Raw genomic sequence first — 13197 nt, forward strand, 5'->3', positions numbered from 1 at the left:
AGCATCTGCCCCTGGCAGATAGGTTTGAATGGTGGTGGGAAAATTCGAGCAAAACATAATGCCCAAAAGTAGAGAGAGAGAGTATTGGGGAAATTGCCTGCCATGGAGGCAGGGTGAAGAGTGGGATGGGGTGGGATGGGGTGGGGGTTATACTGGGGACATTGGTGGTGAAAAGTGGGCACTGGTGAATGGATGGGTGTTCAATCATTATACGGCTGAATCTCAAACATGAAAGCTTTGTAACTATATCTCACAGTGATTCAATTAAAAAAAAAGTAATGTGTAGTTCATGCCCAATTCAATCAGCTTAATCAATGGCTGAATAAATGCAGTACTCCTACATTAAAAAAAAAAGAAAGAAAGAAACCTGGGGTCAGCGGAATGATAGTACAGCGGGTAAGGTGCTTGCCTTGCAAGTGCGAACCAGGGTTAGATTGCAAAAATCAGAAACAAAAGAAAGAAAAGGCTGGAGAGAATACAGGGGCTAAGGTGCTTAGCTTGCACATGGCTTACATGGTTGAATCCAGCTCCTAGCATGAGGCCCCCTTGGACCTGGGAGCTAGTGGGGTCCTCCCCCAGCAACAGCGAGTGAGCCCTAAATCCCAAATAAATGAAATTTATTTTTAAAAAAGAAATAATAGGAATATAATAAATACTAAGGGGCTTGGGGGCACGGGAGGGGTTGGGATCATACCGAGGTGTGCTCAAAGATTATTCCTGGCAGTGCTGGAGATCACACACGGTGCCAGAGATCTGGACTGGGTAGCCAGGCAACACCTTTACTCTAGTTCTTCCTCTCCCGACCATATAGCTTTTTTTTTTTTTTAAAGGCGTTATGGAGAGAACAGTTAAAACCAAACCAATCTCCCCCCCCCCCCCCTTTAGGCTACTTATATTTTATTGTATAGTTTTGTTCTGGGGGCTACCCCCAGCGGTGCTCAGGGGTTAGTTACTCCTGGCTCTGTGCTCAGGAATTACTCCTGGCGGGAGTGCTCGGGAAGGGGGAACACTGTGGGTTGCCGCGATCCAATCCGGGTCGGCAGCTCACAAGGCAAGCGTCCTGCCCGCTATATTTCTCTCCGGGCCCCAGTCCCTGCATTTATAGCTGCTGAAGACATGCGGGAATACTGAGATCAGTGGTGGTGGAGAATGGGCACTGGTGGAGGGATGGGTGTTCGATCATCGATCATTGTCTAACTGAAACCCAAGCACAAAAATTACTAAGTCTACAACTGTACCTCATGGTGTTTCACTAAAAAAAAAAAAAAAAAAAAAAAAAAAAAAAAGCAAAGCAGAGTGAGCAATCAAGACACAGCCAGAAGCAAGGACTGCGCCTAGAGGCGAGTTTCGCATCTGTTTGCAGCAACCCGGTTCAGGTCACCTTAACCAATTCACCTCCCGACTCTTCCCACAGACCCGCCTTCCGGTTCTAACCACGCCCCATGACGTCATATTTCCCCGCCGCTCCGGGTGCGGCCGACCAATAGAAAGCCTCAGAACCTGCTCGGGCCCGTGCAAGCCCCGCCCTGCGCGTAGACGCCGCGATGTCGGGCGCGGGCGGCGGCGTCGCTCGGCTGCTGCGTACCCGGTGGTGGCGGCCCCGCGCTTTTCCCCGGGGAGCGGCGCCAGTGGCGAGCGCGGGGCCGCAGCGTGGGCTTCGAGCCGTGAGGCAGACCCCGGCGCGCAGTTTGCTGGGCCGGGCCGGCTGGACTGGCCACTCCGCGCGCGGCCTGCACGATGCGTCGGGGCCGGGGGCCGCCGGCGAGGGACGCCCGGAGGCGGGTGCCGCAGGTACCGTTGTCAAGGAGAGCGCGGGATTCCAGCACCGAGGGCCCCCTCACCGCCCCGGGAGGGGGGGGGCTCCCTCTTTATACATTATTTTATTTTAATTTTTTGCGTTGGGACTGCAGCCGTCGGGGTTCAGGCCTTCCTCCCGGCTCTGCCCTCAGGAATAACCCCCGGCGAGCTCGGGGGACCGTAGCAGGCGCCGGGGACCGAACCCGGGTCAGCCGCGTGTGAGACAAGGGTCCTGCCCGCTGTACCGTCGCCACGAACCCCCTTTTAGGTATCTCGCTCGTCTGGAGTCAGCCAAACTCGCGCAGGTTCCGTGCTGGAAGGCACTTCAAGGGTCGTTGGCACCACAGCCAAGAGACGGTGGCCGAGAGATGAGCCGCGCCGCCTTCCCCCTCCCCCCATCCTTCTACCCCCGGTCGTCCTCTGGGGGTGTCGGGGCGGGAGGGTTCGGGCTGGCCAACCGGGCAAGCGCAGTGGTAGGAGGGGGCGGGTAGAGGGGCCTCGCTGAGATTGTGCGTGTGGAGAGCCTGGTGATTGTGGGCAGAGCTCATCGACCACGGGACGCGTCTAACTTGGCGGGTTTGGGCCCTCGGGCCTTGGCAGTCGGCCTTAGAAACTAAGAGCGATGCCAGTGCACAAGCTCCACAATGTAAAACAGACCGTGAGAAGCTGTCCAGGAGAGGTTCGCAGGTATTAGTGATCACGCAAACAGTATTTCTTAACGCTGTGTAAGAATCTCTCCCACATACGTTGGTTAATTGGAGGTTTGACATCTCCTCTGTTAGGCCAGATTTCTTCTCTGGACCAAATGCTACCTTCTAAAGAGCACATCCAGCCCACAGTTCTAGTTCTGTGACCTCTTTTTTTGGGGGCGGGATTCAGTTAATATTCCCTAGGACAGCACCCTTCCCCATTTGCACTGTTTCCTCCCCCCTCCATGAATGTAATAGAAGAAGTTAATAAAAGAGGAGAAATTTTGTTAGGAAAATAGAGAAAAGGGACAGGAAAAGTCCCATGGCATGAGAGAGGTCTGCTAAGCAGGATTTCATTTCTTTTTCTTGTATAATAGATACCTCTGCTAGTGAAGGTCCTTTTTTGAGGCTGGAGCGATAGCACAGCGGTAGGGCGTTTGCCTTGCACGCAGCCAACATGGCTGACCCGAGTTTGATTCCTCTGCCCCTCTCAGAGAGCCTGGCAAGCTACCGAGAGTATCTCGCCTGCACGGCAGAGCCTGGCAAGCCGCCCGTGATGTATTCGATATGCCAAACACAGTAACAACAACATCTCCAATGGAGACGTTACTGGGCCCCTTCGAGCAAATCGATGAACAACGGGAGGGCCTTTACCTTACCTTTACCTGCTAGTGAAGTGTTGGGATACAGTTTGTACTTCTTCAAATACACGTGAATAGATGGTTTCTTGGGATGGTTTTACATGGTGACAGCAGTTAGTAACAGGTGGTTCTGTCATCTGGACACCCGGACCATAAAGACTGAGCAATGTTCATTGAAATCACGACTCAGCTTCAGCTCCCAGCCCTGGGTCCTGCCATCCTTCCAAACATTTACATCGAAACTCCTGGGAGGAGGATGCCAGCTGCCTGCAGCCCTGGATACAGATGATGTCTATCTAACACAAGCAAAATCTGTGTTGCAGATCATGCCGGACCCAAGTTTGACATCGATATGCTGGTGTCCCTTCTGAGACAAGAAAATGCCAGAGACATTTGCGTGATCAAGGTTCCTGCAGAATTGAAATACACGGATTACTTTGTGATTGGCAGTGGGACATCCACCCGACATTTGCATGCCATGGCCTATTACATTGTGAAGATGGTAGGATGATAACTCTTAAGGCGAGAGAAACTGGGATTCCCTAGAGAGAAGAGTCAAGTTAGGTCGAGGCTGAAAAAGCCCTCGTGCAGTGTGATGGAACAGATGTAGCAGGAGAGTAGGGTCCCAGAGCTGCCACTGTGATGTGGCGGGTGAAGACTTCCAAGTAACGCTTGGAGATCAAGTGAAGGAGGAGGTTTCCTCCCACTCTCCCGCCTGCTGTTGATGATGATGTGATGAGCTCATGAACACTCTGCTCCCATTGACTAAGAGTGCTGGGCTCACTCCTGGCCACAGTGCTTGCGCATCTTTGTATGTGTATGTGTATGTGGTGCTCTTGGTGGTCACATCCTATAGTTGGGGTGCTCGCACACACCTGTCTATGACACTGTCTTCATAGTGCTGCCAAGTACTAGCTGTGCTTCTGCCATCTTACTTGTGAAAGCCTGCTGCTTTCTGGGAGATTGAGCATGAAGCTTCACTCACAGGCAGGCACTTTAGCTCTGAGCCTGGCCTCAGACGGAGAGTGTTGAAAAGTTTCTGAGACAAGGAAGGATGAGGGAATGGACGTTACAGTTACAAGAATTGGAGATGAGAGGGGAGAAAAATGCAAGGTCGCAAAACTTTATTTTTGTCTGTGGTAAAATATACAGAAGGTAATTCTAAAGTATAATAACTGTCTTAAAAAGTTTGTAAACAATTTTTTTTTTGTTTTTGGGTTTGGGCCCACATCTGACAGGACTTAGGGTCAAACGAAAGTTGGCTACATTGCAAGGCAAGCCCCTCACTTTTTTGTTTTGTTTTGTTTTGTTTTGGAGGCCACACCCTACAGTGCTCAGGGGTTGCTCCCATCTGTATATCAGGGATCACTCCTAGCAGTGCTCGGAGGACCATATGGGATTAGCTGCATGCAAGGCAAGGGGCTCAGATCTTCTGGGATGAGGAGCTGGTAGAAATTTGGGGAAACTTAGATGGAATTTGACCCTTGGGTGGATCCCCCAGCAGGAATCTAGAGTGCTAAGCCCCTAAATGAGATTCTGTCCTTGGGTGAATCTCCTAGGAGAACTTCCCTTGAAGGAAGGGCTTTATATGCTTTATGTCTGTTTATTGTTTATAATAATGTTCACCCACATCTATGTGTAATTGCTACACCCAGTCTTTCATGATTTCTCAATAAGTAATGCTTTGAGACTTGAATAAATGGCCACTGACTACCAACCTGGTGCTGCACTGGCCCCCAGGCTTCACCCTGTACATTATTTCATCCAGGTTTTTTCTATGATGCTACAGTGTGTTTGGGGCGGTACCCAGGAGGTCTAGGGGCTAGGTCAGACAGCTAAGTATGAGTGAGACATAGTACTGCTGGGGCCCTGCAGTACTGGGGTTCCACGCGGCCACACCCAGCAGTACTGGGGGCCATGAGTGCTGGACTGAGCCAGATAGTGGGTATGGGCAAAACATGGTCCCGTATTCCCTGTGTTAGCTCCCTGGCCTCTAGTTATTGATTTTTGATTATTATTTTTTAGTGGAACCTAACTGAAAGCCTCCTAGATGCAGGACAACTGCTCTTCCACCAAACTATATCCCTCACTCCTCACTGTCATCCCGTTGTTCATCGGTTTGCTTAAGTGGGCGCCAGTAACGTCTCCATCCCAGCCCTGAGATTTTAGCAGCCTCTCCTTACTCGTCCTTCCCAGCAGTGCCGTGTTGGAGGCTCTTTCATGGTCAGGGGAATGAGACCCGTTATTATTACTGTTTTTGGCATATAAGTATGCCACGGGGAGCTTGCCCTGACCCCTCACCCCTCCTAAATTTTATGTAATCAGTCAGTTAAGGAATACTTCTTTTTCTCCAGCATACTGGTGATTGAACTCAGGGCTGCTGCATGGGAAGCACATGCGCCACTTTTTATTTTTTTTCCTAACTTTTATTCTTATAAAATTGTTCACAATAATTTACTACATTTAATATTCAAACACCAATCGCACCACCATTGCACCTTCCCACTACCATATTTCGAATGTTTCCACCCCAAATCCCAAATCGTGCTTCCCAAAACTTGGTATATCAGTGGTGTAGAGTATGAGAGGTTGCTCCAGGAATTCTAAAATTTAGAATACAGTTATACAGCAGATTCACTGTGGGTGAGACCTGTGTTGCTCTTTTGTGGGGGCTTTACTTCTGAATCTTTGGATCATGGCCACTGGTGAGAATATAGGGCAACAGAGGCATTTTCGTGCGTGTGACTGCCAAGCTACTGGAAAACTTGGAAGGTTGGGGGGAGGAGGCCCATTCCCACTCTGAGACATGCTCCGCTTTTTTTTTTTCCTTTTTGGGTCACACCCGGTGATGCACAGGGGTTACTCCTGGCTCTGCTCAGGGGACCATATGGGATGCTGGGAATTAAACCCAGGTCAGCCGTGTGCAAGGCAAATGCGCTACCTGCTGTACTATCGCATCAGCCCCCAAGGTCCACTTTTTAAACCCACTTTTGAGTTTATGTAGTTTTTTTTGGGGGGGGGTCCAAGCCACACCCAGTGGTGCTCAGGGTTTACTCCTGGCTCTGTACTCAGGAACTTTTCCTTTTGGGGCACAGAGACCATATGGGACGTCAGGGGTCAATCCCAGTCTGATGCATGTAAGACAAAATGCCCTAATTACAAATGCTATACTATTGCTCTGGCCTTGAAACAGATCATCATGCAATTTATTTATTTATTTATTTATTTATTTTGGGCTGTGCCCAACTCTGGTGTTTATTCCTGGCTCTACACTCAGAGATCACTCTTAAAGGGGTTGGTGGACCATATGAGATGCTAGGGATTGAACCCAGGTCAGCTGCTTGCAAGGCAAGCACCCAACCTGCTGTACGGTTGTTCCAGTCCCCACTTTTAGTTTTTATCACAAATGGCTGTTGATGAATACTTCTTACTGCATTGAGATCACATGATTTTATTCTTTCCTTGGGGTGGTATATCCTGTTGGTTCCCCCAGTGGCCCCACTCCATAGTAGCAGATTGGACAGTTTCATCAAGACCACATCACATTGCTTTAATTTTGAATTTATTTGTTTTGACATCTGACAGTGCTCAGGGCTAACTTCTGACTCTGTGCTCAGGAATCACTCCTGGTAGTGCTCAGGGAACCACATGTGGTGTTGAGAATTAAACCTAGGTTTGTTGTGTGCAAGGCTAGTTCCCTGTACTACTGTACTATCTCTCTGATCCCCCAATATCAATTGTTTTGTGAAGTTTTTTTTTTAATGTAGGAATACTGCTGGTTTTTCAGCCATTGATTAAGCTGATTGAATTGGCCATGAACTCCTACTTTTTTTGCAATTCAGAATGTTAATTGTATTTTATTATTATTTTTCAAATCACCATGAGATAAGTTACAAAGCTTTCCTGTTTGTTTCACTCATACCATGATCGATCACTCAACTCTCCACCAGTGCACATCTTCCACCACCAAGAACCCCAGTCCCCCCCATCCCACCCCTCCCCTTGCCTCTGTGGCAGACAATCTCCCCCATACTCTCTTTTGTATTGCTTGTTATGAATAGCATAAGATGTCAGGCTGCCGCAAGAGCAGCTGCATACTCCTGGAACTCCAAAATTCCAGATAATTAGGGTCTGGAGAAATCTGCAGCAAGCTGCTCGGTTCAGAGATTCCTTTGTGTGTCTCTTGGATCTTGTCCCCCAAGGGGCTTAAGTAGCAGCCAGAGGCAGTTTGTGGGCGTGACCTCCAGGGTCTTGGTGGGGGGATGAGAGGGACAGCCCATCTCCTATCTCTTGAGGCCTGGAGTATGCTATCACTGAACCTGCATACCTGCACTTCTCATTGGGTTCTGGAAGTTGGTGGACAGGGTTTTTAGGGGGCATGTTGCTCCCACATACCTTTTGGCCATTTAATTTCTTGGCAAACTTGGCCCCAAGTTGTTGGGGTCTTTTCAAAGGCACAGCAGCAATTTTGGGGTATCAGGAAGTCTGAAGGCACCATCAGGCTGCTGGTACAGTCGCCCCACAGGTACAGGTTAACCTGCTGGCAGCACCGTACCCCCATGTTTTATGATGGTTTAACCATGCTTTTGTCCCCGCAATAAATCCTATTTCATTGTGGCATATGATCCTTTTAATTGAGGTTGATTTGCACGTTCTGAGGATTTTTTTGCATGCGTGTTCAGCAGGAATATTGGACTGTAATGATTTTGTTTTGGGGTCGCACGAGGCAGTATTTAATGTGACCCACCCCTGTCAGGCCAGCAGTGCCTCCCCCTTGAAAGCGAAGGTGTTTCTGAGATTCTGGCTCAGATAGGTCCTAGGTGGTTGGTACCACTGACAGATCTTTCCTTTTTCCTTCTTTTGCCTCTCTTCCCATGCTCAATTTTTAAGATTTGTAATTAAAAACATAATTTATTCCATTTGCTTTTTGTTTCTAAGTTACTCCTGGGACTGTGTAATGCCAGGAATTGTGCTGGGGTTCTTGGATGCATAATCTGTGCTTCAGACTGTTTCCCTCCCACCAGGGGGTCATGTGTGTGTGTCTGTGTGTGTGTGCATGCCAGATGTCATAAGTGCAGGTCACTACTGCTGAGCTAGGCCCTTTCTTAATTTTCTTTCTGCGTTGCCCATTCTAAGTATATAGAAATGCACCTACATCTTTGCTGAATCCAGTGATTTGTCCTGACAGTCTGTGCATTTGAAATTTTTAGGGTTTTCTTTAATAAATAGTGCTACTTACACACTACTTTTTCCAATTTGAATGCCTTTTAAATTTTTTTTGCCCAGGTAAGCTGACTAGAATTCCAGTGCTTTAGTGTTCCTGTCTTGTTCTTGATCTTAAAGGAAAAACTCAGTCATTCCATTGAGTAATAGCTGTGCTCTTTTCATTTATGTCCAAAGCTAGCTGTTTGGATTACTTACTTGTAATACGAATGTTCACGGCAACTTCTTTGTATTACTAAGGGTTTTGTGTCTGTGTGTTTTAACTGTGAAACGGTGTTGAGTTTTACCAGGAGCTTTTTCTGAATCTAATAGAGATAATCCTGTGCTTTTGTCCTTTTTTTGTTAGTGTGGTTTATTAAATAGGTTTTCACCTTGAACCATCCTTCTATTCCAGGAATTTACCTCATTTGGTTGTGATGTGGAATTCTTTCAGTGTACCAGAATTTGGTTTGCCAGTATTTGTAAAAACTCTTTGCATGCATCTTTTTTCAGGATGTCAGTCTATGATTTCCTTGTAGTGGCATTGATGGTAGAATGTTTTCCTTCCAGTTCAGTTTTTTTCAACTGGGTAGCCAGTATTTTGGGTGGCTGTTCTTTGGGAGATTGATTCTGTTTCAGCCCCCACAACCACCATTACTGAATTGGATCTAAACTTTGACTACAGTTTTTCTCTGATCTCCTTCCTAGTTCTGTTAATTTGTTAATAGGTTAATTTGTTCATCATTTTCTACTTCTTTGTGGTGAGTTTTAGGTTGTTGTTGGCACATTTTATAGCTGCAAATTTCTGTAGTCACTTAATTAGCACATGTTCCCCCAATACTCCTGGCGGGTGTGTGGGACCATAAGCTGTGCTGGGGGTTGAACCCATATATTAGGTAAGCGCCTTATCAACTGAACCATCTTCCTGGCCCCCTAAGTTGTTTTGGGATGTGTATTTAATGTTTCAAGATACCTTACAATATCTTTGACTTTTTTTGCGGGGAGGAGGGTATTTGAACCACACCTCACTGCTCAGGAATGTGCCAGGATCGAACTAGGGTTAGCAACATGCAAGGCTTTAAACCACACTTTATTCTCTCTGACCCAGCCCATTGATTTTTAACTGATGTTTACAATGGTGAGTTTTCCAGTTTTGTTTCTACTGTTGATTTCTCATTTCACTGTGATCAAAAAACATTTTGTAGTTTTGATTGTTACACTTTCTTTGTAGCCTAGTATGGTCTGGGAAATATTGCATATTAACTTGACATAGTGTATATTCTGCTATTGTCAGACAGCTTTTCTGTTAACCAAGGAAGCCAAAGGGCAAAATTATGTAAGTGGGGGAAAGTCACAGGATGGAAACAAGGTTAGAAGGGCATCCCATCAGAAAAAAGCTTGTGAAGCATAGGTTTGTTCAAGCCTTTTATTCATCTGATTTTATCCATGATTGAAAATGGGGTATTAAGGCTTGTATATTGTGTTGCTTTTTGTCACAAATGTTTAGCTCTGATGTATATTTAGTTTCTGGATTATACCCAGCAGTGCCAGAGTTATGGACTGCCAGGGTCAGGTAAGTGCAACCAACACAAATGCCTGACCCCCTGTACTCTCTCTCAAGCCTGTCTCTGATACTTGGAAGTGTGACCTTGTTTTTTTCCCCTGTGTCCCCTTTTGTTGAAAGTTCAGTGTACACTGTCATGCAGGTGTGGGGGGAAGGGATGGTTATGGTTAGTAAGAGTGGGGCCAGTAGGTTGCTAGCTTCTTCCCTGAGAAGGGAACCTGGGGGGTCATTAGGCCCCTGCTGCTGTGTATGACCTTTGGCTTCCCTTCCCCAAGGGAACTTGGGTGAAGGATTTAGGGAGAAGGATAGGAAGCATGCCAGGTTTCTGGGGTAAATAGTTTCTCTAAGATATTAATTATGGTAGAGAATGTAGCTTGAGGAATAATTAAGCAGGTGACCCAATTAAGACAAATACCCCCAGGAAGAATAGGGACTTATCCCATCCCTGCCCACTTCAACATGTAAATTGGCTTTTTACAGTACAAATTCCTGAAATGTAAAAGTGACCCTCATGTCAAGATTGAAGGAAAAGAAACGGATGACTGGCTATGTGTGGACTTTGGTGAGTTGCTTTACACATACTAGAATTTGCACTAATTTTGAACTGTTTTCAGTTGCAGAAGAATCAAGATCAGATGAGTATTTTCCCATGTAAGGTGTTTTGAAATTTGTTTCAAGTTTTATTTAGTTATAACCTGTCAGTGTGCAGTCTCTGCCTAAAAGATGCTAGAGAATGTATCCGTAAGCATACTTACAAAAGGAATGCATACCATGTTGGAGGTATTTCCAGCTGCTAGGCTGGAATTTCAAACAGATAACAAACTTGGATAGAAACATAATTTCCAAGTATTTGACACAAAATAGGCTGAATCCTTGGCACTGCCCAGTCATCTGAGTACTGCTGGGTGTGGCCCACAAACAAACAAACAATGAAGATCCAAGATTTTATAATCTAATATGTTGGCCAGTTTATATAGCTGGAATCAGTACCCTTTAAGCACCAAACAGCTCTGAGAGTACTCATGAAGTAAGAACAGTCACATTAGACTAAACAGGCACAGTTTTGCTGTGGTAGAAGACACTTTTTCTGCTGAGGCTGTGCTCGGAGACCATGTGGTGCTGGGGGATTGAACCTGGGCCTCCTGCCTTGCTCAGCCCATTGAGTGCTCTCTCTGGTCCCTAAGCTACAATTTCAGCTTTGTCACTCAATATTTGGACCAACTAAGTCTTTTGTGGGTTAGAGGTGAGCAGAGTGAAATATCATGTATACTAGAGTATCCCTTATCCAACCTCCAGTTGTTAAAACCTCCCTGGCCATTGCCATATTTGCATCTTGCTAGGCAAATATACTTCAAATTCTAGAGCAGTTCACTGCTCATGGGATTTGCACAGCTGCCTCCTGCTGACCCATCACCTTTACTCCTTGGGATTAAGTTCAACATGTGTTAGAAACTGTCAAAGAGGGTTGGGTTGTGAGATGACAGGAATAAAACAGATGAACAGCTTATTATAACTTATATGTCCTTCGCAGGTAGCATGGTGATTCATTTGATGCTTCCAGAAACCAGAGAACTCTATGAATTAGAGAAATTATGGACCCTGCGTGCCTATGATGACCAGTTAGCTGAGATAACACCAGAGACATTACCTGAAGACTTCATTCTTGGAATTGAAGAGGACACTTTGACCTTGACTCCAATGGAGTCCAAATGTGAACAAAATAAATATGAACTGCGTTAGCTGTTACAGATTTGGATGGAGTCATTTCTGAAAAACATTGACTATTCAGTCCTAGTTCATGCTAGTTCATGGTGGTTCATGTTGGCAAGTGGCAAGTGTAGTAAAAATTTGGTAAACCTCAAGTGCTTCAGACTAAGACCATAGGATATAATACACTCCTGAGATGCCAGCAGGAATTCCTAGATTTTTGCACTGGCTGAGGTGCTTAATTCGGGCTCTGTTTAGAATTTTGCTTTAAAAAAATTTGGGAAGTGGTGGAGTATTGGGCCACACCTAGTGACTTGGGGACCATTTGGGATGGTCTGGGTACACTCTAGTCCTCCTAGCCATCTCCATTAGCCCTTACATGTGAATAATAAAACAGCCAATTAAGAGAGTAGTCATAAGTACAAGGATATGACTGAGCAGTAGACAGAGCACTTGCCAAAAGGCAGGTCTGCCGTGCTCCTGCACAGCATCCATTTTAAGGCATGAGTCTGAGTTTAATGTATAGAGAAAAAAATTGGGAAAAGCTATTGAAGCCTCAATTCATATACAAAAGTATTATCTCTGCTCTCATGTAAGTTCCATGGCACAGTGAAAATTAGCAGAAAGTAAATAAAATCTAGCACACACCAGGCTGCACCTAATGATGAAAAACTTTATTCTGCATCAAGGTATCTGGAAATGAAGCTGCATTTGGGCACATTACAGATGAGGGATGATTCACATGTGTTGAATACAAAACTCAATTACAGAATTATTTCTTAGTTATTACCAGATACCCCAAATTACCAATGCTTAATTGAAGTAAAACATGATTTGCCACACTAAAAGGCTAGAAGTGAAATATGATAGAATTTAAACCAGCAAAGATAAATGTAGCACCTATTTGTATATATTAAACAAACCACCAAATACTGGGAGAAAAAAAATCAAATATTGAGGATGAGCTCTGGCCTTAGGTGCATCGACCTGAAATTCAACCAGAAAGCCAGAACATGATTCATTTTAGCACTTCATTGTATGGAAAAAAAAAATTAATGTAAATGAATCCAATGACAAAAAGGGCACTTTTGGGCTAAAACTACAAAATAAATTTTTTAGGAAAACATTTCAAATCATTTTAAAAAATGATTGATATGCTGATCTTCAAAAAAACATCTAGTCCATATAAATTCGTCTTGAAATACAAAAATGAGGCAAATGATTTTTAAAGGGTTATTATTGATGCCCTTTAGATTACAGTAATGATGACCATGATCATTCTATGAACAAAAGCAACACAATTCAGAGAGCAGTGTGGCCTTGGGGACCACCCACACCCACATACTGTACAAACCAGTCTTTGCCATCAAGTTAAAGGAATGGGCAGATGAGGTCAGTATCAGAGGTCAAATGTTTTTATCACAGTCATTCAGATTAAATTCAAAAATTGTCACCTTATATTCTTCTACAGTATGAATTTAAACCGGTCACAGAGAAATCCTGTTCTACTTTATGTAATATTTTAGGGTGGCCCTTCATTTTCCTTGATTTACTGTGATTCAAAAATCTTTAAGTAGCTTAATCATGAGGCCCAAGA

At 45.2% G+C, this 13197-nt stretch overlaps 1 protein-coding gene across 1 annotated transcript; it reads left to right on the forward strand.

Moving 5' to 3' along the window:
• The first annotated feature begins 1524 nt into the window (after positions 1 to 1524).
• MALSU1 (mitochondrial assembly of ribosomal large subunit 1) lies at positions 1525 to 11655 on the forward strand. The gene is made up of 4 exons (XM_056118626.1): positions 1525 to 1791; positions 3451 to 3629; positions 10374 to 10455; positions 11425 to 11655. The coding sequence occupies exons 1-4, from the start codon at positions 1545 to 1547 to the stop codon at positions 11631 to 11633; spliced, it is 717 nt and encodes a 238-aa protein (XP_055974601.1). The 5' UTR covers positions 1525 to 1544; the 3' UTR covers positions 11634 to 11655.
• The last annotated feature ends 1542 nt before the right edge of the window (positions 11656 to 13197 follow it).

The sequence above is a fragment of the Sorex fumeus genome, unplaced genomic scaffold (genome assembly GCF_029834395.1).
Source record: "Sorex fumeus unplaced genomic scaffold, SorFum_2.1 ptg000037l, whole genome shotgun sequence".
NCBI lineage: Eukaryota > Metazoa > Chordata > Mammalia > Eulipotyphla > Soricidae > Sorex > Sorex fumeus.